At 36.4% G+C, this 26,507-nt stretch overlaps 1 protein-coding gene across 7 annotated transcripts in view; it reads left to right on the top strand.

The window, feature by feature from the left end:
• LOC123546814 (nuclear hormone receptor HR96-like) overlaps positions 1 to 22,659 on the top strand; it is a 137,400-nt gene extending 114,741 nt beyond the window's left edge. For 4 of the 7 annotated variants that reach the window (XM_045333390.2, XM_045333389.2, XM_045333388.2 and 1 more), the window contains 2 exons: positions 9,473 to 21,962; positions 22,122 to 22,659. In XM_045333390.2, coding sequence (XP_045189325.1) covers positions 9,473 to 9,958 — 486 coding nt within the window. In that variant the 3' untranslated portion in view covers positions 9,959 to 21,962; positions 22,122 to 22,659. The remainder of the gene's footprint in view (positions 1 to 9,472; positions 21,963 to 22,121) is intronic. The other 3 variants (XM_053551127.1, XM_053551126.1, XM_045333387.2) reach the window with 3 other exon arrangements.
• Positions 22,660 to 26,507: the final 3,848 nt, after the last annotated feature.

Raw genomic sequence — 26,507 nt, 5'->3', positions numbered from 1 at the left:
TATATAAGGTTATTAAATTTGCAGTTTTTGTTCCACAAAGAAGATGAGGTGTGCTGATTTCTTTTTAAATAACACTTCTAACTTAAAGACCCACCACGGTCTGACTGTATTCTTGGTTGTGTTTCAATGAGTAGGTGTGACTATTAAAATTGAAATTGAATTTTTAGGAGGCACCAGATTTTTATATCAAATTATTAAATTGAAGTGAATATGCTTGTGGGATTTAAACTTGAAAATGCCATCGAAAAATATTCGCTTTGAATCGAAAAGTTACATGAATAGCCAGTAAGGTTGTGAAAATGTTGTCATGGTTTAAAGTGACGAGTCATATGTAGTGTAACAGTAATTATTTACAAATAATATGATAAGTTCATGGGGTATGTTTAGGTTGTTGAGGCATTAATTAATCAATGTATATGGAATTGGTTTTTTAAAATCAACTATATTTTCCAATTTGAATAAAACAAGAACTTTCCTGTATGTTCTAATGCAAAAAATATCTATTATAGAAACTTTGTGTCTGACTGAATGCAATGTTTAAAACAAATACATTATTTAAAATAGGTCCAGTGCTTTTCAGACTTGTATATCTCCAAAATTGAAAATATCTAAAAATCAACAGGGGCAATAATTGAAGATAAGCAAGGAAATATTTAATTATAGTTTCTTTTATATATATGCATTGTATGAAATTTAAAGAAATTCTTCTAAAATATTTATTGCCAATACACAAAAGGAACTGCAGATTTTCTTAAACATGAAAATATCAACATTTAATTTAAGAAAATAGTGACCTTGACTTAAATGTTGACAGTTTACAATTTATTGACAGTTTTTCATAATTGAGTAAATACAAATTCTATCTGGTAAATGGTATAAAATTTGATCATAGTTTATAAATGTTACTAAAAAGGGGCTGTAGGACAAATTGTCATCAAAGAGATAGTTATAGAAGAGTTTTGGTAAGTTTTCATAAGCTGTAACTAAAAGGCAGGTTTTGGACATTTCACATATGTAGAACATTTAAGAGTTAATAGGCAAGTAAACATTTTGTATACTTTACAGTTTTAAAGCTTGTTAAAATTGGCAAACTTTGGAAGAGCAAAGGCAAAGGAATTTTTAATTGTACCAGTTTTTAATAAGCTGTAAAGTTAAGGCAAGTATTGCTAACTTTTAGCTGGCAACTGCTAAAATATAGGATATGCGTCAAATTACAGTAGGCTTGAAATGATTTAGGTAAACAAGCAGGAAAGTGTTGCAGGTAATCGGAACGTTTTAGGCCCGGTGAAGTGTTTAACGTGTATAGGTTAATAGATGAACAGCTTTTGTTATGGTTGTACATTTTCAAGGTAAAAGTGGTAAAACCATTTTAGTAATTAAAGACATAATTGATGAAAGTTGAGGCAGAGCTTGAACAGCTGTAATAGGTGAAGCTGGTGACAGTTTTTAGGTGTAATGTGACATTGATAGCAGTACTGGTGAAAGTGATAGGTTAGAATAACTATTATGTGTGTTACAGTGAAAGGTAAATCTTAGACCACACAATTTTTGCTTGTGAAATATAGGATTTGAATCTGTGTTTACCATTTAAATTTCGGATTTTTTCCCAGCAATTTTTCGGAAAAAAGGGGTGGCCATGACACGACGGTGAATATTATCAAACTGATTGGTATGAAATGACTGGTTATTTTCGTTCAACGTTTGTACAATACAGTAGTATTCGTACAACTGCATCAAAAAAACTGGTTTTACAAAGGCAGAGACTCGTTTACATCTGTTATTCATGCAATTAAGTGTGAATTCTTTGCACAGGACAAATTTACTATTTAGTGTAATTAACTTAAACTGCTTGAGCATCAAGATAAAATTGCACACTTTATTGAGTACATTGATTTGGATATTTTTGCTCCAAAAACACATTCTAAAACTGAACTGAATTAAAGTAAGGTGAGAGAGAAGAAAAAGCTTCATTATTTTGAAAACCACCCTTATGTTTCCATGATGGTGTGTCTACTACAAATTGAAATTGATAATTATTTAGGAGGCCAGGGCAAGATATTTACTATCCTAAGGTTTTATTAAATTAGAGTGATAGTATGCATTGTGCTTTGTATTTTTTAAACTTAAAGATGCATCGAAAAAATATTCTTTGAATAAAAAGGTAAAAAAGAACTAGCTGATAAAGTTGTGAAAATGCATTGTCTAAAAATGGGCCTTAAAGTGTCCACGTGTCATATTGTAGTGTAACTGTATTATTACATAATAACTGCATGTCATGAAGTTCATGTGGAGGAAAAAGTATGTCATTAGGTTGTTGAGGGCCATTAAAACTCTAAGGTAGTATATGAATATGTAATTTAAGGAAGTCAACTGATTATGTTTCATGTTGATTAAAGGCACATCTGACTGTTTCCTGTATGTATATAGGCAAAAAATTTCCTCTTTGAACTTTGTGTACTGACTAAGAATCAAGTTTAAAATGGAAATATATGTATTAAAAATCACAGGTACCAGTGCTTGAGCTTGAATTATCTGCCCTTGAAAATTAGAAAATACTAAAAAATCAAATTTTCAAGGGCAAATAATTTAAGATTAAGGCAAGGAAACTGTGCATTTTAATTTATATTTCTGTCTTAGTCATCATTTGCATTCAGTATGCAAAGTTTAAAGAAATTCTGTCCCTAGGAAATATTTTTGCCTATACACATAATAGGAAACTGTCAGATGTGTCTTTAACTGTAAAGAAATATTCATTTAAATTTGAAATTTATGACGGCATTGACTTAGACTGGTTGACAGTTTAAGGCAAATTATGTTGAACAGTTTTATTCTAGTAAGTTGGTAAACAGTTCTATTCTGGTAAGCTGGTAAACAATTTGATGCAAGTAGGTTTGTGAACAGTTTCAGACAGGTGAGCTGTAGGACAGTGTCAGACTAACAGGCAGAGAGTAGTTATAGGGAAGAAGGTTGGTAAAGTTTTTGGCAGGTAAGCTGGTCAACAGTTAAAGGCAGGCAGGCTTGTGGACAGTTTCAGGCAGGTCAGCTGGTGAACAGTTGTAGGTAGTTTAATAGGCATGTAAACAGTTTTAGGTTAGTAGGCTAGTGTACAGTTTTAGGGTAGAAGGTTGTTAAACAGTTTTTGGCAGGTAAGCTGTTGGACAGTGTCAGGCTAACAGGCAAGGGAGCAGTTTTAGGGTAGAAGGTTGGTAAACAGTTTTTAGCAGGTAAGCTGGTCAACAGTTTAAGGCAGGTAGGTTTGTGAACAGTTTTAGGCTGGCAAGCTGGTAAATAGTTATAGGCAGGTAAGCTGGTCAACAGTTGTAGGCAGGTAGGCTTGTGAACAGTTTTAGGTAAGCAAGCAGGTGAACAGTTGTATGCAGGTAATCTGGTGAACAGTTGTAGGCAGGTAAGCTGGTGAATAGTTGTAGGTAGGTTAATAGGCATGTAAACAGTTTTAGGTTAGTAGGTTAGTGTACAGTTTTAGGGTAGAAGGTTGGTGAACAGTTTTTGGCAGGTAAGCTTGTCAACTAAGACAGGTAGATTGATGAACAGTTGTAGGCAGGTAAGCTGGTGAACAGTTGTAAGTAGGTAAGCTGGTGAACAGTTGTAGGCAGGTAAGCTGGTGAACAGTTGTAGGCAGGTAAGCTGGTGAACAGTTGTAAGTAGGTAAGCTGGTGAACAGTTGTAGGCAGGTAAGCTGGTGAACAGTTGTAGGCAGGTAAGCTGGTGAACAGTTGTAGGTAGGTACCGTATTTTGGTGTGTATAGGTCGCGGTAATGTATAGCCCGCATCTAATTTTTGCTCTGGAAATGGTCGGAAAATTTAACTTCTAGCGTATTAGTCGCAGTTAAATTTCGGATTTTTTCCCCAGCAATATTTACCGGCAAAAAAGTTATGGCGGTGGCCATATTGATGCCGCGGACTGAATTATTATCAGAACCTGATTGGTGGAAATTGGACTGTGTTATTTTCGTTCCCAACCGTTTTGTACCAACAGTAGTATCGGTAACAGACTGCATCAAAGAAAAGCGGCTTTTTGACACTAATTGGCAGCAGACGGTTTGCGTTTACATTCTGTTATCATGCAAGTTTAAGTGTGAATTCTTTGCACAGCAATTATAACACCTTTCCGTGTCATGTAATTAACTGCGTTCTTTTGATTCTGAGTAAAAAGATTAACAAAATATCTCTTTTTGGATTTTTTTCTTTTATTTAAAAATCAAAAGTAAAAAATTATCTTTCAAGTTTTTTAATACGCTAAGAATTAGTATAAACAATGTTTGGAATGGAGGACGGATCTGTCCGGATTTTATCCAACCCGGAGTACATGTCAATGGCGTCCAGTAAAACGAAAGTAGAAACAAACGTAATTCAGACTGAAAAACATCTTTGAATTAAAGTCATTCGTAATTTTAATAGTCTGTATGAGTTATTTACGATATATTTTATTGAAAGTAACCGCTATTGGTTGAAAAGCCGCCGATATTGATATTTTTTTATCCATTTTGTTCGTTCGTAACAGATGCACGTAATTTTGCGAGAGCTACGGTCAGAAAATTTGCCCGGAAAAAAAAAGCTGCTGGCAGTGTTCTGTCGTATAGGTCGCAGGAACTTTTTCAGGCAGCAAAAATGGGTAGAAAAAGTGGGACCTATATGCACCAAAATACGGTAAGCTGGTGAACAGTTGTAGGCAGATAAGCTGGTGAACAGTTGTAGGTAGGTAAGCTGGTGAACAGTTGTAGGCAGGTAAGCTGTTGAACAGTTGTAGGCAGGTAAGCTGGTGAACAGTTGTAGGTAGGTTAATGTAAAAATATTCATGTAGGCATGCAAAAAGTTTTAGGTTAATAGGCTAGTGTACAGTTTTAGGGTAATAAGCTAATAAACAGTTTTAAACAGGTGAGTTGGTGAACAGTTATAAGCTAGCAGATTGGTCAAAAGTTTTAGGCTAGTTGGCTAGTTAACAGTTTTAGTCAGGTAGGCTGGTGAATAGTGAAGGCAAAACAGCTGGTGAACAGTTACAGGCAAGTAGGCTGGTAAACAATTTTAGGCAGATAAATTGGTGAGTAGGCTTGTGAATAGTTTTACTTTGGCTAGTTGGCTGGTTTACAGTTTTAGGCAAGAAGGCTGGTGAACAGTTTTAGGCAGGTAAAATGGTGAACAGTTTTAGGCAAGTAGGCTTATGAATAGTTTTACTTAGGCTAGTTGGCTGGTTTACAGTTTTAGGCAAGAAGGCTGGTGAACAGTTTTAGGCAGGTAAAATGGTGAGTAGGGTTGTAAATAGTTTTACTTTGGCTAGTTGGCTGGTTAACAGGTTTAGGCAAGAAGGCTGGTGAACAGTTTTAGGCAGATAAATTGGTGAACAGTTTTAGGCAAGTAGGCTTATGAATAGTTTTACTTAGGCTCGTCGGCTGGTTAACAGTTTAAGGCAAGTAGGCTGATGAACAGCTTTAGGCAGATAAATTGAAGAACAGTTTTAGGCTAAGGCAGATAGCTTGGTGAACAGTTTTAGGCAGGTAGGCTTGTAAATAGTTTTACTTAGGCTAGTTGGTTGGTTAACAGTTTTAGACAAGTAGGCTGGTGAACAGTTGTAGGCAGATAAATTGGTTAACAGTTTTAGGCAGGTAGGTTTGTGAATAGTTTTACTTATGCTAGTTGGCTGGTTAACAGTTTTAGGCAAGTAGGCTGGTGAACAGATTTAGGCAGATAAATTGGTGAACAGTTTTAGGCAGATAAATTGATGAACAGTTTTAGGCAGGTAGGCTTGTAAATAGTTTTACTTTGGCTAGTTGGCTGGTTAACAGTTTTAGGCAAGTAGGCTGGTGAACAGTTGAAGGCAGATAAATTGGTGAACAGTTTTAGGCTGGTAGGCTTAAGAATAGTTTTACTTATGCTAGTTGGCTAGTTAACAGTTTAAGGCAAGTAGGCTGGTGAACAGTTGTAGGCAGATAAATTGGTGAACAGTTTTAGGCTGGTAGGCTTAAGAATAGTTTTACTTAGGCTAGTTGGCTGGTTAACAGTTTTAGGCAAGTAGGCTGGTGAACAGTTGTAGGCAGATAAATTGGTGAACAGTTTAAGGCTGGTAGGCTTAAGAATAGTTTTACTTAGGCTAGTTGGCTGGTTAACAGTTTTAGGCAAGTAGGCTGGTGAACAGTTGTAGGCAGATAAATTGGTGAACAGTTTTAGGCTGGTAGGCTTAAAATGGTGAGTAGGGTTGTAAATAGTTTTACTTTGGCTAGTTGGCTAGTTAACAGTTTAAGGCAAGTAGGCTGGTGAACAGTTGTAGGCAGATAAATTGGTAAACAGTTTTAGGCTGGTAGGCTTAAGAATAGTTTTACTTAGGCTAGTTGGCTGGTTAACAGTTTTAGGCAAGTAGGCTGGTGAACAGTTGTAGGCAGATAAATTGGTGAACAGTTTAAGGCTGGTAGGCTTAAGAATAGTTTTACTTAGGCTAGTTGGCTGGTTAACAGTTTTAGGCAAGTAGGCTGGTGAACAGTTGTAGGCAGATAAATTGGTGAACAGTTTTAGGCTGGTAGGCTTAAAATGGTGAGTAGGGTTGTAAATAGTTTTACTTTGGCTAGTTGGTTGGTTAACAGGTTTAGGCAAGTAGGCTGGGGAACAGTTTTAGGCAGATAAATTGGTGAACAGTTTTAGGCTGGTAGGCTTAAGAATAGTTTTACTTAGGCTAGTTGGCTGGTTAAAAGTTTTAGGCAAGTAGGCTGGTTAACAGTTTTAGGCAGATAAATTGGTAAACAGTTTTAGGCTGGTAGGCTTAAGAATAGTTTTATTTAGGCTAGTTGGCTGGTTAACAGTTTTAGGCAAGTAGGCTGGTTAACAGTTTTAGGCAGGTAAATTGGTAAACAGTTTTAGGCTGGTAGGCTTAAGAATAGTTTTACTGAGGCTAGTTGGCTGGTTAACAGTTTTAGGCATTATGCTCAATTTGGCCATTTAGATATTGTCCAAAATTTAACTTTATTCTATACTCCTTAACCTGAATTATATAAGAAACATTTACTGCTGCATTCTGTGTCATTGTGTCGACAACCTCGACTAAAGTCACTGCTGTTTTATACAACCAGTTAATAAAAGAAACTGTTTTGTCAAATAAAATAACATGAATTATACCTACATCTATTGAAACTAACTGTTCACCATCTTTGGAAAATGTAACGCCCCCGGGGGCGTTTATTCGGGAAAATACGGTATGCAGATTTTGCAGTATGAACTCGGTTACATTGGTGAAGTATTGTCTGTTTATTGATAGGCGCACATGTTAGATCTGACTGCACGATATAGATTGGGGAATGTAAAATAGATTTCAGAAGAGGACAAAAACATCTTTTCTGTTATAGCGAGGGCAAGTCCGTTGGAACAATGGTTTTAAGAAATAGTTTTAAATTGTGTTTTATGTCCAACAGAGTTCCATATCATTAACTTAGTTTTATGGCTTTTAATGCACATCAGGAATTTTTTTATCGTACTAACCTGTATGCATATCTTCTTCTGCTAACCTTGAAAACTGCAGTGCGTGTTTACTTGTTTAATCGTATTTGATATGACAAAACATTATGGCCGCCTAAATTATGGTGGATTTTCAGGTTGCTTAAAACACACTTAAGTGCACCCTTTTCGAAAGAGCAAAAATTCTTGTAAGGGAAACTTAGTGTTAACAGAAATTGTTTTGCAACATGACAACCAAAATAGTGTAGAAACAAATTGTTCTGCATCTGCAACATGACAACCAAAATAGTGTAGAAACAAATTGTTTTGCAACATGACAACCTAAATAGTGTAGAAACAAATGGTTTTGCAACATGACAACCTAAATAGTGTAGAAACAAATGGTTTTGCAACATGACAACTTAAATAGTGCAACATGACAACCTAAATAGTGTAGAAACAAATTGTTTTGCCACATAGCAATCTAGATAGCATAGAAACAGAAACTTTTCTTGAACAAAACTGTTGACGGCTTAAAATATTCAAAGTACCATTCATTGCTCTGTTGCAGAAGCATTTCCTTTCCATTTCTCATTGCATGCTCATTTTTTGCTTTGTTTATCATATTTTATGCACATAGTAATAAATGCCACAAAATAATCATTTAGGATACTGTCACGAGATTGTTGGTAAATTGAATAATTTTCTGTTTTCCATGTACAAAGTATTACTTTAGGGAGTTATTAACTGTTTGAACTGATCTAGGTTCTTTTGATCATCTGATTAAAAGAAATTTATTATAATAAATAGTTGAATGACTTATGAATTTCATAACATTTCAAAGGTAGCTAATTATACAGTGTGTTAGTCAGTAGTCGGTACAAGTATGTTGTTTGTATGCAAGGTCAAGGCTAAAATGATATTATAGGCTAAATAGTAAAGCAAGTATTACCTAATTAAAGAGTCACTGTTATATTAACACTTATCATGCTAAACACAATTGATTCTGCCTTTGCAGCCAGTGCAGATCATATGATAGCCTGCACATCCGTGCAGTCTGATCATGACCTGCACTGTTCGCTAATCAGTCAGTATCTTTTTGGTATGCACTCCTTTTAACAGTTAATGATAGCTCTACTGCCCAAATTGAAAGATGGACAAGTTCATTATAGAAATTTAGCAGGGTACGGGTTAATCAACCTTATAACATTTATTAAGCAACTTTATCATCTTTCACTATTAACTTGTGATTATTTTAAGAACTTCAAGTGTTTTCATTTTTGGTGACTCCTGAAAAAAAATATTGACCTGACTTACAGTCATGATTTCTTGGAAAAACTTGAGCAAACTATATTATCCTTTGTGGTATACTTGTCTTTTGTCTAATGAAAATCATTTCTAGGTAAAGTTGCAATCTACATCTTCAACAAGGTAAAGGCAATTCCTACTCCAGTGTTACAGGGCAAAGGGCCATATGAATTAGAAACTGTCCTGCCCAATTACTAAATTTGTTGCCTAGGACAGTGTGAATTCATTAGTAGTCCTTCCTAAATCCTTTTTTTTTCCCCAATAAATTCTCTGGAATCCATTTTTTTCAACCAGCGATTATGCTACACTTTTGCCTTCTTTTAATTTTTTTAACATCATGTGATGATCACATAGTACTTTTTGAGATACAAGTGACACAAACTTGTATCCCATTTATGCATATTTTTTACAATTAAGGGCCATGACTCTGGTCTGACTGCTAAAAATCCAGAACAAAATCCCAAGTGCACAACTTCACATGCTGAATAATATTCCTATGATGTTTCATGACCCTGTGTAATATACATTTTTAGATATATGCGACACAACTTCTATGCCTTTTTATGCATATTTTTTTACTAAGTCAAGGGCCATAGCTCTGGCCTGACTGAGTGATATCTCTAACAAAACTGCAGATGCACAACCTCCCATACTAAATAATATTCCTGTAATGTTCCACTGGGTCAAATACAAACTTTTTGCAATTTTGACAATTTTATTTTTCCAGGGAGGCATCATGGAGATAATGGTGTTGAGATCTGCGATGGGTTTTGACCCGACTAATCACAAATGGAAGGTGAAACAATTGCAGGATACGAAAGAACATAACATCGATCCCTCTATCATCAAGGAGCAGCTAGGTACGGGTATGTATACGGAGCACGTGAAATTTGTGAAATCTCTACATGAGCTCACGTTGAGCAACAGCACAATAATGACATTGGTGTTTGTGATCGAGATATTCTCACCGGATCGACCAAGTCTGAAAAATACAGAGGCGGTAACGCAGGCTCAAGAGAAGTTTACTCACTGGTTACAAATGTACTTAGAATCTATAATGCCAGTTCGAGAGGCACGCATTTTGTACCCGAAACTGCTTATGAAGCTTCTCGATGTGAGAAACCTCGGCGAATCGAGCGCAAAACTTGCGTCTCATTTAGACATCACAAAATTAGAACCTCTTCTCATAGAGGTGTTTAATCTACAGAAATGACTGGATTTTTAAATCCTGAAAGTAAAATTTCTGTACAGGAAACAGAAAGCGCAGCGGTGTCACGCGTGTCAGCTATGTGACCGCATCAAACGATCTCTTCTCACACAGTGGATAACATTTCCAGGATGTTGACTTTTACCCAGATGTTTTCATAAATGTTTTATAAGTGTGCTATGTTTAATCATGTAAACTATCAGGACTTCATCTTTGGATTACCTCAGTAGGATGAATCAGGTCTGCTTATGTATATTTTTGTGAGTTTTGTGAGTACATGCAAGCATGCGCATGTGCACACATTAGGTAAAACATGGACAGGATCTGCATGCAGGGAGAGTTATGCTAGGGGTGAGAAAGGGCGAGAAATAGTTTAAGCATGAGTGAAATTATCTTGCCGTAATCCTCCGAGATTTTTATACATTTTTCCCAGTATTGAACATAAAAGTTCTTGCTTTAAATATCAAAATGTATAACTTTAATCATTACAACTTTTAACCTTAAATTAATTGACATAATGAATGGCCTGTGGCTGTTATTCTCATTATTATGTATTTTTAGAATGCTGTTAATTATTTAATTAATTTTCTGTCTACAGTCAGTTTAAGTGGCCTGAATGAGGTTAAGAATTGTGATGTGTTTTGTTTATCATCTTCAGACTTTTAGCCCTTATCATGCTGGACACGATCGATTCTGCCTTTGCCACCAGTGAAGATCATGATCAGGCTGCACATCCGTGCAGTCCGATCATGATCTGCTCTGTTCGCTATTCAGTCAGTATGTTTTTGGTAAGCACCCCTTTTAACAGTTAATGGCACTGACCAAATTGAAAGATGGACAAGTTCATCATATAAATTTAGCAGGGTAGGGGTTAATCCAGTGTTTGTATAATGTATCATTATACTGTTAAGTATTTGAAAGATTATGAAAGCCAGATACAAGCAGACTGAAATAATCCTTTAGTCTATGAAGGATGGACTCGCCCATTTGTTGTCGTCCATGTCCCAGTTTGGTTTTTGTACATAAGCTGACTGGGAATGAATTGAAACTTCACACACTTATATTCATTGTGATAAACAGACATGCAGTGCATAGGTTCCATAACTTTATTTTGTATTTTTACCAAATTATACCCTGTTTACGACTTACCAGTGAGCTTTTGTTTGTAAGCTGGTATCTCAGTACCCACCAATTGGACAACATACTTTTTTCACTTGCAAGGCTTACGTTCCATAACTCTATACTGCTTTTATTTTTATTTTTTACAAATTATGCGCCTTTTTTCCACTTTTGTATCCATTCTAAATTTTACCTTTTTGTAATAAAGAGACAAAGCATTGTGTGTTGGCCAATCAGGAGGCTCGAATCTCATACAGACTTGGTCTTTGGCCAATCAGAGTGCTTGGTCTTATTGTATAACTAGCAAACCCAATACTGAAATACCTAACATCATGTCAAAACGCAAAATTAGTAGATAGTTCAAGCTGATATCAAGCTGTTGGCAAGTCCTTTTTTGTAAGCAGTTTGTTTTTATGCGTGCTGGTACATGTGTGAAAGATAATCATTGTTGTAGTGGAGTGGTGTATGTTTGCTTTGTAGTAATGATTGTGCAAAATGATAAACTGTTATGAATTTTGTTCCTTTTTCACCATATAATCACAAAGAATGATTTTTCACCTAGTATGCCAGACCCAATGTGAAGTATTTGGTTAAGACAGAAATAATGAGTTTCTTTGTTTTACATTGTACGATCAAAATATCTTGCACCGGTAAACTTCAGAATTTACATATTAAAGATGTTGCATACATTATTCAGGCCTGGAAAGATCTTACGATAAAAAAATTTGCTGTTTACCATCACCTGTGTACAAATGACTGGTAAGTGCGCCCTTCTGTCAATACACTCAATCAGTTTTTTTGCTCTGGTGATGATTATAAAGCCTCAGAATTGGAAAGTTACACAAATTGTGTTTTCGTTGATAAATCATTTTAACCAAATCAATGGGGTTTTTTTTACCAAGAGGGGAAGGGGCCCAGGCATATGATTTAGTGGAAAAAATAGCTTGGTATTTGGGCAAAGGGGAATAAAGGGGCCCAGGCCTGTGATTTAGGGGGAAAAATAGCTTGGTATTTGGGCAAAGGGGAATAAAGGAGCCCAGGCCTGTGAACCAGGGGAAAAAATAGCTTGGTATTTGGGCAAAGGGGAATAAAGGGGCCCAGGCCTGTGAACCAGGGCAAAAAATAGCTTGGTATTTTGGCAAAGGGGAATAAAGGGGCCCGGGCCTGTGAACCAGGGCAAAAAATAGCTTGGTATTTGGGCAAAGGGGAATAAAAAACCTGATGTAAAGTCAATTTTTGGGGAAAACAGTACGATTTAAAAGAAATTTTCTTTGGGAAAGAGGCCTGTTGAAGGCCCCTATATAGAAGGAAAAAACCCTGCAAATCAACGAAAATCCTTTTTGTGTAAACTAAAATGGACTGTTCTTTGCATTTTTTCCTAAAAGATCATACTATTTGTGGATAGCTTGTTGGTGGTATTCAGGGTTAGTGTAAGATTTACAATGCTGCACAAGGTGAAACAGCTGGAATATATGGTTAAAATATATCATCTGATGTCTTTTATAGAACATTCTTTCTATTGGAAATGTCAAGGTTCTTTGGTTTGTATTGATATATTCCCAACTATATCACATCTTTCCCATAAACTTTGAAATTAAGAGAATTATACTGTTGGTTTATGATTAGAAATGTGAAAATAGATTAATTTTTTTTTGTAGAAATGATGAAAAGGTATGCTTTAACCGCTTCTTGCAAGTTTTGCCTGCAAAAAAGAAAGAAATGAAGGCAGATTAGATTCTATAATTCATCTGGTCTTATGCCGCTCTTGAAACAGTTTTTATTGTTAATTAATTAAGGAGTCAGTGCAAAAGTAATTGCAATGTATTCAGTTTGCTCCATCTCTTCAGCTAGAAATCGCGAAGCAAATTTTAATTAGATTGAAATTATTCCATTTTTTTGACAGTGTAAGGTGTACTCTCTGAAATTTTGACCCATCAATGAGAGTGCTTTTTTACCTTCTCTATTGTGAGCAGTTTTTCTACCAATTTGGATTAACAACATGAGTTGTTTTTTTTCTTCTTTTTATCTTTTTCTATGGTGAAAAGTTCAGCAATATGGCTTTGAAAGAATAAGTCATTTTACAGAAATTCACTGAGATCTCAAAACAGTAATATTTGCTGCTATTTTTGCATTACGTGGTCTCGTGATATTTGATTTTTGTGAGAACAACAATTTGCAGAGTGCTACCTACAGGAAACAGATTTGACCTCCTTTGAAAGCTGATTACGTTTCACTTCCTTATTTGGGCATAAATGGGATAATTATTTTTAAATGCCATTGTTGATCCTTGGGGGAAGTAATTTCTTTAATCAGTTATTAAGTGTTGCCTAATTACTTGATGATATTACCCAGCTATTGTCTTAAATTGTTATTGCAACTATTGTTAGTGTCTTAACTCACAAAATTAATTAAATACTTATGAGTTTTTGATATCTTTTACACTTTCGCAGCAAGCGAAATGCTGTATCATGTTGAATGCCGTACCATGAAATTAGAGTTAGCTTCCTTGACAATGTAATAATCTCAACATTGATCTGCATCTGAAGTAATTTAAATTTTACTCTGATTCAAGTGCTTCTGTGGGGAAAAAAAATGAAGTATTGATAGAGAATAAAAAAAAAACTGACTGATATTATATTACCTGAAATGTATTGAATAAGCCTTGACATTGTAGTTAACAAATACAATGACCTGCAGCTGCAAGAACCTTCTCTACCTCCTACAGTTTCTACAGCGCTTCCTCAACTGGGTGAATACTCAGTGAATGTTTTCCACCATTATCTATTGTGAGGAAGTCCGCTATTTGGGTATCTTCCATAAATCCAGGCGAGGCATTAAGTTTTACTGAAATAGTAGCGTTGGATTAAAAAAAACAACCAGGAAACGGTGCTGCTCCAGCCTCAAAGGTGACATTAAAACTGATACATACAGAACAGAAGATTATAATGCATTAGTATGATCTCTTTACCTTTTAGGTATGCTCTACCAAACATGTAACGCGATTTAAAACTATAAATTGTTTAATTACCTGACCCTACTAAGGTAAGCTGATGAGTGAAACCGGAGACATGACCTTTGGTCAACTTAGACAGAATCTTGAGACATAACCTTTGGTCATCTTGGACAGAATTGTGAGACATGACCTTTGGTCAACTTGGACAGAATCGTGAGACATGACCTTTGGTCAACTTGGACATAATCTTGAGACATGACCTTTGGTCAACTTGGACAGAATCGTGAGACATGACCTTTGGTCAACTTGGACAGAATCTTGAGACATGACCTTTGGTCAACTTGGACAGAATCGTGAGACATGACCTTTGGTCAACTTGGACAGAATCTTGAGACATGACCTTTGGTCAACTTGGACAGAATCTTGAGACATGACCTTTGGTCAACTTTGACAGAATCTTGAGACATGACCTTTGGTCATCTTGGACAGAATCGTGAGACATGACCTTTGGTCAACTTGGACAGAATCGTGAGACATGACCTTTGGTGCACAGAATCATGAGACATGGCCTTTGGTGGACAGAATCGTGAGACACGACCTTTGGTGACGTTTGGTCAACTTGGACAGAATCGTGAGACATGACTTTTGGTCAACTTTTACAGAATCGTGAGACATGACCTTTGGTCAACTTGGACAGAATCGTGAGACATGACCTTTGGTCAACTTGGACAGAATCTTGAGACATGACCTTTGGTCAACTTTGACAGAATCTTGAGGCATGACCTTTGGTCATCTTGGACAGAATCGTGAGACATGACCTTTGGTCAACTTTGACAGAATCTTGAGACATGACCTTTGGTCATCTTGGACAGAATTGTGAGACATGACCTTTGGTGGACAGAATCGTGAGACATGACCTTTGGTGACGTTTGGTCAACTTGGACAGAATCTTGAGACTTGACCTTTGGTCAACTTAGGCAGAATCTGGAGACTTGACTTTTGGTCATCTTGGACAGAATCTTGAGACTTGAACTTTGGTCAGCTTGGACAGAATCTTGAGACTTGACCTTTGGTCAACTTTAACTGAAACTGGAGATACAAGCTTTTGTCAACTAGAACTGGAACTGGAGTCCTGGTCTCCAATCAACTTGCACTAGAGCTGGAGAACTGACCTTTAGGTAAACTTTGGTTATCTTTGCTTGAAACTGGAGAAATAACATTTAGTCTACTTGAAAGTGGATTTCAGGTCTCACATCATCTTTGACTGGAATTGGAGAAATGACCTTTTTGTTAACTTTGACTGAAACTGGTGGCTATGCCCTCAGGGTCATCCTTGACTGAAACTGCTGGCTCTTCCCTCGGGGTCATCCCAGACTGAAACTGCTGGCTCTGCACTCAGGGTCATCCTGGACTGAAACTGCTGGCTCTTCCCTCGGGGGTCATCCTAGACTGAAACTGCTGGCTCTGCCACAGGTCATCCTAGACTGAAACTGCTGGCTCTGCTCTCTGGGTCATCCTAGGCTGAAACTGCTGGCTCTGCCACAGGTTTGACTTGACTGAAATTGTTGGCTCTGCCTCATCATCCTGGACTGAAACTGGTGGCTCTGCCTCAGGTCAGCCTTGACTGAAATTGTAGGCTCTGCCTCAGGTCAGCCTTGACTGAAATTGTAGGCTGTGCCTCTGGTCAGCCTTGACTGAAATTGTAGGTCTGCCTCAGGTCAGCCTTGACTGAAACTGTAGATATAACCTCAGGTGAACTAGGATTGAAACTTGAGGCTCGGGTTTAGATTGAATTGAACTGAAACTGTAGTCTTATATATTAAACATTGAACTGCTCGGTTCAGGCTTCAGTTAGCAAACTTTATATGCAATTGTCAGACAAAGCTGCTTTTTTGATATACATTTAGCTTGCTGTATGAATGTTGTAAAACTGCATTAAATTTTATGTTATTTCACATTTTGTTTAAAAAAAATATTTTTCATTTTTTATGTAAATATTAAAGTTTATGTTCATGTGTGTTGAAACATTATGTCATAGATTTGAAGAAAACTTTTTACACTCCACTTCAAACAAAGTCTAGCCGTTACCATGCTGAACACGATTGATTCTGCCTTTGCGACCAGTGCATATCATGATCAGCCTGCACATCCATGCAGTCTGATCATGACCTGCACTGTTTGCCATTCAGTCAGTATATTTTTGGTATGCATCCCTTTTAACAGTTAATGGTACTGTCCAAATTGAAAGATGGACAAGTTCATTATAGAAATTTAGCAGATTAAGGGAGTATACAGGAGTCACCTTACAGTTGGTCAGCCCATCAATTGATCTGTTACAAAAAATAATAACCCAATAACTTCCTCACTTTTAAAGGGATTTCAATGAAACTTTATAAACAGTATCACCATGGAAACTAGTGTGCATGATTTTTCAGCATTGGTCCAAGCATTGCCGAGTTGAGGGCCCTTACAAACTTCTACCACAGATTTAAATGAAACTTTTTTTCACAAAATCTCCATGATAGGTGAATTTGCATAACAAACTTTCTGGTCAGTTGACACACGTGGGGCCTCCGTGGCCGAGTGGTTAAGGTCGCTGACTTCAAACCACTTGCCCCTCAATGATGTGGGTTCGAGCCTCACTAGGGTTGTTGAATTCTTCATGTGAGGAAGCCATCCAGCTGGCTTACGGAAGGTCGGTGGTTCTACCCAGGTGCCCGCTCGTGATGAAATAATGCACGGAGGGGCACCTGGGGTCTTCCTCCACCATCAAAGCTGGAAAGTCACCATATGACCTGTAACTGTGTCAGTGCGACGTTAAACAAAAAAAAAACAAATAAATACAGTTGACACACTGAGGAGTTATGCTTCCTTGGGCTAAGACAAAATATTTATACTGCATTATTGGTGCATTGAAGTATGTGAGACAAACTACTTCCTGTTTCATATGGACTTGAATCAAACTTCATACACTTGATCACTTTGGAGAGGTGTGTATTTTGAATTTGCACAGAGTTTTATGTTCCGTATTGTGGGGTACTCGTCTTATTTATTGATAGCTCTATCTTATAAATGTTACAATCACAAAGAAATGTTATAACTGTGAAAATTGAGTGCCACTGCATAAATTCAAAGGAAGTATGTAAATATTATAACACCTGTAGGAAGGGGTGTTGTAACAATGTTAATTCTTACTGAAGATGAAATATACGGTTAATATATTATATGTTGTTAATATTGTATGTGCTATTGTTGAGTTGTATCCGGTGATTTTACATATCTGATAATCCCCGTTCCCAGTGCTCTCTGTTGTTATAGTTATTGTTAATGGTGTCTGGACATTTTAACACCAGTTAAACCCCGCCTCCTGAGCCCTTATAGGCCCATGACAAAGTCCCATCTTCTTTTTTTTGCCATGCAAGTTTTGCTGAAACTGTGTGCTTTCCTAACAAGAACAGAACAGAAGAAAATAATTCCAGCCTCAGTTTCATACTCTATGTATATGTACATCGAAAACCATTGTTTCACGTGGTGTTTTTTAACAAATAATATAATTACTGTTTGAAGATAATTATTCTGGTTTTGTTTTACATGTGCTAGGTTTAATTAAACTCCGGTGATATCCTAGAAATCTGTGAAAATTCCTATCACAGAAATGGATTTCTTAATATTTTTATATTGCTTTTTTGCATTCCTTCTTGTCAGAGGACCTTAAGAACAAGCTTTCTCCTTAAGTTAAGTTGTGATATTTTTTATCAGTTCTAGAAAATGAGAAGTCATGTATACATGACTGGAGGATTTTTTTTTTCATCCTAACTAAAAACAGACAATTTAGCATATAAATATTATTCATTGGTGTTGTTTTGCATTGTTTCATCAGTTAAGATTTATAAAGATTTTCCAAAGTAGAATAAAATGAAAATAGAAGGTAGAAATGTTGTTGTTTTGCCTCATTCTATCAGTTTAGAGTCATTAAGGTTTTCAAGAATAGAATAAGTTAAAAATAAAATGAGCTACGCCATGAGAAAACCGACATGGTGGCTTTGCGACCAGCATGGATCCAGACCAGCCTGTGGATCCGCGCAGTCTGGTCAAGATCCATGCTGTTCGCTAACAGTTTCCCCAATTGCAATATGCTTTGAAAGCGAACAGCATGGATCCTGACCAGACTGCGTGGATGCGCAGGCTGGTCTGGATCCATGCTGGTTGCAAAGCCACTATGTTGGTTTTCTCACGGCGCGGCTCAAATTTAAAAATGTAGAATAATGTCATGTAGAACAGTGAATGTTTATACATACATAATGATTTAGAACTGCACAGAATATCAAATTTAAATAAGCTGTCAAAATTGAAATTATTTTATAGTTTTAGCTGTCATATTGTTTTTTATTGAATCATTTTATAATTCAAATAATTTTATTAATCCAGAGTGTGTTTAGATTAAGTACGAGATAATTTAGCAAGTTTTAAGAAAATTTAATACCAGTTTAAGTGTTTTTATAAAACATTGTGCAACTGTTCTCCTATGCTATAGGAGCAAGAAAACTTTTATATGTTTATTTATGACAATATTACATTTCAATAATGAAACAGCTTTAAATATCTGTTAACTTCAAATATTTTATATTGACAATACACATTCTTAACATATTTTAGCTTTTTTACATGAGATATTGCTGTGTGAGGTAGTTTGTAAAGACAAATTGCAAACATCAGTTTGCCTGCTTTAGACTGGAATATAGATTTTATCTTTTATGTATGAAAAGATATATGACACGTAGTTATATAGGAGTGAATAGTGTTATATTAATTATACCCCCAAGTTGGGGGAGCGGGGTGTATATAGGAGTGAGCTTGGCGGTCGGTCTGTTGGTTTTTGTGGTTTCCGGATGATAACTCATGAAAGGCTTGACGGATTTGAATAATTTTGGTACACAGGTGTAACATCAGAAAATACAGGTCAAGTTCGAAGTTGGGGTCAATAGGTCAAAGGTCAAGGTCACAGTGACCCTGAACAATTAAATGGTTTCCGGATGATAACTTGAGAAGGCTTGGGCCTATGATCATATATTTTGGTACACAGGTGTAACATCATGAAATACAGGTCAAGTTCGACTTTTGGGGCCTGTAGGTCAAAGGTCAAGGTCACAGTGACTCGGAACAGTTAAATGGTTTCCGGATGATAACTTGAAAATGCTTGGGTCTAGGATCATGTTTTGGTACACAGATGTAACATCATGAAATACAGGTCAAGCTTTACTTTGAGGTCAGTAGGTCAAGGTCACAGTGACTCGTAACAGTTAAACGGTTTCCAGATGATAACTTGAGAGCGCTTGGGTCTAGGATCATAAATTTTTGTACACTGGTGTAACATGCTGAAATACAGGTCAAGTTTGACTTTGAGTCTAGTAAGTCAAAGGTCAAGGTCATAATAACACGAAACAGTTAAACGGTTTCCGGATGATAACTTGAGAACGCATGAAAATTGATAGTGAGGTTGGTTATGACCAGCAGATGACCCCAAATGATTTTGAGGTCAGTAGGTCACAGGTCAAGGTCACAGCGACCCGGAACATTTAAACGGTTTTTGGACAATAACTTCAGAACACTTGGGACTAGGATCATGAAACTTAATAGGGAGGTTGGTCATGACCTGCAGATTACCTGTATTGATTTAAGAGTTCCAAAGGTCAAAGGTCAGAGTGACCCTGAAAAATCAAACCTTTTCAGAACAATAACTTGAGAACGCTTGAGCCGAGGATCATGAAACTTCATAGGGAGGTTGATCATGACCAGCAAATGACCTCTATCGGTTTTGAGGTCAGTAGGTCAAAGGTCAAGCAAGTTCAGCTTTGACACTGGCTTAGTTCTGTGACAAGGCCATATTGTGGGGGTATATTTCGTCACTCCTGTGACAACTCTAGTTTCAACTGTTTTAGATTTAATTTTAAATGCAACATGTATTTTGATAGGGAAATATACAAAGAGTCGTATACAATAAGTTTTTTTGTGTTCGAATTATGAAACATGCAACAAAACATGTTATTTTAAGATTATCAACATAAAGGAATCAAGTTGATGGTATTTTCAAACAAAGTAAGATTACCTAGCATCTATTTAATGGAATAGAATCTTCACAGTAACATTGATATTTGAAGGTACATACTTTTGGGGACCTTAAAGTTAAACTTAAGTTAATATAAAAGAGTTTAACTTAATTTAGTTTATCTTGAAGTTTAACTTAATTTATTTTTTAATTTATTTAGCTAAAGAGAGTGTAACGTAATTCATGTAGCTTATTTTAAGTTATTTGACAGATGAATTTCTCCAAAAACTAAACTGAGGGTATCTGTAGTGTCTACTGAAGGACCCTTTTAAGGGCATCAAGCTCCCGTCTGTCACATAAGCCATGTCAAACTGCCAACATGTAGGGATAGTCACATACTTCCATCCTCATTCATAAGTATTCAGTTACTAGCAGATTAAAATATAGTGGCACATAATTCAGGAAAACTGGGACTTAGCTAGTTGGTTCCCGTGTTCTGGTTTGAGATACATGTAGTAAGGTGAGACATACACTCTTGGAAAAAAACAATCTCTTTCATAGCATTTACCAAAAGCAGAAATATATTTAGTTATCAGCTACCATCCAGTAGGCAATAACTATAACATAAATTTTATGTGCAATATGGATGTTACCTAGCTGCTAATTGTATTTTTCAGTCTTAATAATTGCTATGAAACAGAAAATTTGAAATATCTGCTTTAGTTGCTAGTTGTTGTTAGTATGTCCCTGTGGTAGCACTATGATTTGTAGTATTTTTTTCTCAACATTTGGTAAGGCTTTGCTAAAGAGAACATTTGCAGACCTCATTGGATGTAAAATTTTGTACCCTCTTGAGAACTGTATTTGAAATAAATTTAAGGCTGCATGTCTCCTGATATACACCAAGCTCTTAAAATCATACACCATAAAAGTAAATTGTTGATTTTGAAATAAGGTACCTTGCTGAATAGCTGTATAGAAAAGTTGAAAAAAATTAAACAATGGTGTAAATTTGAAGCCATGCTGCTTTGTTACTCTGAAGGTGCAAAATCCAGCCGGTGTTTTTCAATATATTTTATCATTGTTAAGGTTCCAGACGGTGTTTTAAAGTAACAGTTTCACACCATATTTTATCAATGTTCCAGCCGGTGTTTTAAATAACATTTTTAAAGTAACAGTTTCACACAATATTTTATCATTGTTAAGGTTCCAGCCGGTGTTTTAAAGTAACAGTTTCACACCATATTTTATCATTGTTAAGGTTCCAGCCGTTGTTTTAAAGTAAAAGTTTCACACCATATTTTATCATTGTTAAAGTTCCAGCCGGTGTTATAAAGTAACAATTTTAAAGTAACAGTTTCACACAATATTTTGTCATTGTTAAGGTTCCAGCCAGTGTTTTAAAGTAATAGTTTCACACCATATTTTATCATTGTTAAGGTTCCAGCCGGTGTTTTAAAGTAACATTTTTAAAGTAACAGTTTCACACAATATTTTATCATTGTTGAGGTTCCAGCCGGTGTTTTAAAGTAACAGTTTCACACCATATTTTATCATTGTTAAGGTTCCAGCCGGTGTTTTAAAGTAACAATTTTAAAGTAACAGTTTCACACTATATTTTATCATGCCGGTGTTTTAAAGTAACAGTTTTACACTCTATTTTATCATTGTTAAGGTTTTAGCCAGTGTTTAAAGTAACAGTTTCACACTATATTTTATCATTGTTAAGGTTCCAGCCAGTGTTTAAAGTAATAGTTTCACACTATATTTTATCATTGTTAAGGTTCCAGCCGGTGTTTAAAGTAACAGTTTCACACTATATTTTATCATTGTTAAGGTTCCACCCAGTGTTTTAAAGTAACAGTTTCACACTATATTTTATCATTGTTAAGGTTCAGCCGGTGTTGAAAGTAACATGTTTCACTATATTTATATTCATTGTTAAGTTCAGCGGTGTTTGTTAAAGTAACAGTTTCACACTTATTTTATCATTGTTCAGGTTCAGCGGTGTTTTAAATAACAGTTTCACACCATATTTTATCATTATTAAGGTTCCAGCCGGTGTTTTAAAGTAACAGTTTCACACCATATTTTATCATTGTTCAGGTTCCAGCCGGTGTTTTAAAGTAACAGTTTCACACCATATTTTATCATTGTTCAGGTTCCAGCCGGTGTTTTAAAGTAACAGTTTCACACGATATTTTATCATTGTTAAGGTTCCAGCCGGTGTTTAAAGTAACAGTTTCACACTATATTTTATCATTGTTAAGGTTTTAGCCGGTGTTTAAAGTAACAGTTTCACACTATATTTTATCATTGTTAAGGTTCCAGCCGGTGTTTAAAGTAACAGTTTCACACTATATTTTATCATTGTTAAGGTTCCAGCCGGTGTTTAAAGTAACAGTTTCACACTATATTTTATCATTGTTATATAATGAAGTTCTGTACTGATATATATATATTTATTACTCACTGTTTCTAAAACATTGTGACTTGTTACAGAGCCATTTGTTCCTTAGTTTGTAGACTTGCTCAAATATTGTCATCAGATGAAATTGTTATCATTAAAATGTGGGTATTGTAGTAAAACAGTGTTCTATTTATATTTTTTGCTTCCCTATACAACAGTTTATTCAGTGTTTCATTTCCGTCTAATTAATTTTGCCAGTTTTTACTTTAAAATTTGTGATTTTTGAAGCCAGAGTGGTGAAGAAAATTTACCTCTACACAATTTCCGTAGAGTATAAGCCAAAAAGTCTAAATAATTTTAAAGTTAGAAGTAGGTCACTGTCACGGCAAATGAGACCATAAACGGCAGAGACTTGAGACGTGGTTGCAGACAACATGGACGGTAAGGTGGCAAGCTCGCCCTTAAAAAAGGTGGTTGGATGCCGCATGGTGCAGGCTGGTCCCTCGTTGCTGGTGATGATGCCTCTTGCCCTCCATGTTTAGCGTAGGCAGGGCTTGAGAAGCTTGGAGTCTTCTCTGCATTCTGTCAGTGAACTGTGCTGGTAGATCTGCCTGGTCAACACATCCATGCCACACGGGGTGTCCCTTAAAGGTGTCTACCATAGCGTTCATCGTTGCCTGTGCCGTCTACCGCCATACAGGCGCCCCGTCAGTACCACACAAAACGCTGGAGCTGGGGTGGCCAAAGCCTATTTGTGATTATGTACCAAAAAGTACAGAATAGTCAAGAGTCTGTATGGCCCATCCTCGTTGTCCCAAGTCCTTTTCAGGGCCACTCCCTCTGGTCTTAGTCGGGACATCGACGGCTGCCCCCAATATAATTATGGTCTACATCCGTCAATGCCCTGTGCCTTCTCTGCGACGTGCACGCTCCAGAAGGAAGAAGGAAGTAATTCAAGAAATCAAAGAAATGTAATAATACCAATATCTATCAATTCAAGCATTTTGATCAATGAACCCCTGTCCACATGTATTTCAGCAGGACATAAATGCCAAAACTTTCAGCAGTAATATTGAAAAACAGCAATAACTTTCTTATTTCTGAACAAAATGTGTGATTATACATTTTCTTAGATCATTTCTTATCTGATTATCATGATTTCAGTTCAAAAGTGTAGGTTACTCAGCAAGGTTTAAACTTTACTCATGCATGAACAGCACAAAAAAAAACAAACTTAGCCCTACACTTAAAAAAAACTTTCATGACTGAATAAAGGCTGTAAATGGTATATAAAGTGGTAATATTTAATTATTCATAAATAGCACTCCCCATAAACCATAATAGTTCAGTTCATTGCAGTGGAGAAACATAAATTGTGGAGGATTTTCTTTGTGCCTAGAACTTTATATAGATTTTCTACAGATGGTTTATAATTTATGATTATGTAGACTGAAATTTTCTTGGTAGTCCAAAAAATGATCTAACATGACTGTATGCTTTTGTATAACCAGCCTGGAGACAATGCCGATCAGAAACCCTACTGCTGCCTGGTTTCTTGTTCCTTGCTATCTCTAGATTGAGAAAACCCCGTCTTGCACAGGCAGATGTAAGTTCCGTATACAGTGGAACCCCCTCCGAACTGGAACCCCTGAAAAATGAAATTCCTCCAAACTGAACTGTTTTTATGGTCTCAAATTTCATTCTTCTTTTTTCAGTCCAAAAATCTCCCTGAATACCTGAACCCATCTACCCTGGAAATCGGATTATCAGAATTGTTTCTATATATTGTAATGTAACTTGACCCCTGAATACCCAAATACCAAATTACCTAACAAAACTTTTACAAAATACAAAATTATTCCAACACAATCTGCAACCGCATGTCATAATTTGTTCAACATCTTGCTAGTGATGCTATGAAATACACAAAGGTTAGATAATCATTGATGTTCTCAGATTCCAAAAGTAAGTTCAGATTTCGGGGAAATAAAGAGATAAGCATCAGAGAAATAAAGAGATTAGCATCAGAGAAAGAGAAATAAAGAGATTAGCATCAGAGAAATAAAGAGATTAGCATCAGCATTGATCTTTAATGTTAGAATAATAATTTTTTCTATAATCTTAAAGTTGATGATTAAAATTTGTTTGCATAGCAATATCAGCTGGGATTACAAGGGACTTCCTTTGAGTACAGTTTCTCATATGGGTTTGATGTTTGTTTGTTCTTTAGGAAAAAAGTGATTTGTTGTTTTGCTCAAAAACATGTTATAACATAAGTTAACTTTTAGTCTGCTGGCGGCCAGTATTTCTGCCTTTGCGACCATAACAGACCAAGATCAGCCTGCACATCCATGCAGGCTGATCATAGTCTGCACTGTTCGCTATTCAGTCAGTAAATTTTCAGTGACCACTCCTTTAAATAATAAATGGTACTGTCCAAATTGAATAATGAAATTTTAATATTTAGCAGGCTAAAGGTTAAATTGTATAATGTGCAAAAGCAAACATACCAGAGCTTTCTCATTGCAATTCTTTAGTAACTTCTAAATTTTAGCTAAATCAAATTTATGTTTAATCAAACTGCAGAGAAAGATATATATATAAAATGTACAAGAAATGTATTACAGTAATGGCAAAGTGGAAATTTCATGTCTGAGGATGATTGAGTGATGTATAACTTTATTGATACATTACTTTTAGTTACCCACAAGAACATTTGTGTAGAAATCCCAGGCGGAGATAGCAAATGCATTTACACTGTCTCTAATTAGGGACAGGATTCATCAAAGATTTAGGTACAAAAAGACTGACACCGGACTTGTTAGATAAGGTGTTTCATAAGTAAAAACAAGAGCTGTCTCCATAGGATGACACATGCCCCCGATGGCACTTTGAATGAATAGTTATGGCCGATGTTAGAGTTTAGGACCTTTGACCTACGAAGCTGGGTCTTGCGCGCGACACGTCGTCTTACTGTGTCACACATTCATGCGTAATTATTTTAAAATCCATGCATGAATGACAAAGATATGGACCGGACACGCCCATCAATGCACTATCATGAAAAATGACCTTTAACGTCTAAGTGTGACCTTGACCTTTGAGCTACGGACCTGGGTCTTGCACACGACACGTCATCTTACTGTGGTAAACATTCATGCCAAGTTATTTGAAAATCCATCCATGGATGACAAAGATATGGACCGGACACGCCCATCAATGCACTATCCTTTAACGTCTAAGTGTGACCTTGACCTTTGAGCTACGGACCTGGGTCTTGCGCGCGACACGTCGTCTTACTGTGGTACACATTCATGCCAAGTTATTTGAAAATCCATCCATGGATGACAAAGATATGGACCGGACACCCCCATCAATGCACTATCCTTTAAAGTCTAAGTGTGACCTTGACCTTTGAGCTACGGACCTGGGTCTTGCGCACGACACATCGTCTTACTGTGGTACACATTCATGCCAAGTTATTTGAAAATCCATCCATCGATGACAAAGATATGGACCGGACACGCCCATCAATGCACTATCCTTTAATGTCTAAGTGTGACCTTGACCTTTGAGCTACAGACCTGGGTCTTGCGCGCGACACGTCATCTTACTGTGGTACACATTCATGCCAAGTTACTTGAAAATCCATCGATGACAAAGATGTGGACCGGACACGAAAATTGTGGACAGACCGACAGACTGACAGACTGACAGACCGACGGACCGACAGACGGACAGACGGTTCAAAAACTATATGCCTCCCTTTGGGGGCATAAAAACTAATCATTCAAAAAGATTGACACCAGAATTGTTAGATAAGGTGTTTCATAAGTAAATAAAACTAATCATTTTTATTTTATTAATGACACTTATTGCTGACATTTATTGTGGCAAAATTGTCTGCCTGTTATGTCATGTCCAAGTATCCAGGCCATACCAAAGTTTTGCATGTGATCTCCATTGGTCAGTTTAAGTTGTAAAAAGATTTTGTATTGGTTGATTACCCTTTAAAAGCAGTCATCAG

This window comes from Mercenaria mercenaria, chromosome 9, assembly GCF_021730395.1.
Source record: "Mercenaria mercenaria strain notata chromosome 9, MADL_Memer_1, whole genome shotgun sequence".
Lineage (NCBI taxonomy): Eukaryota > Metazoa > Mollusca > Bivalvia > Venerida > Veneridae > Mercenaria > Mercenaria mercenaria.
Note: the sequence above shows the minus strand (reverse complement) of the source record. Positions and strands in the feature narration are given on the sequence as shown.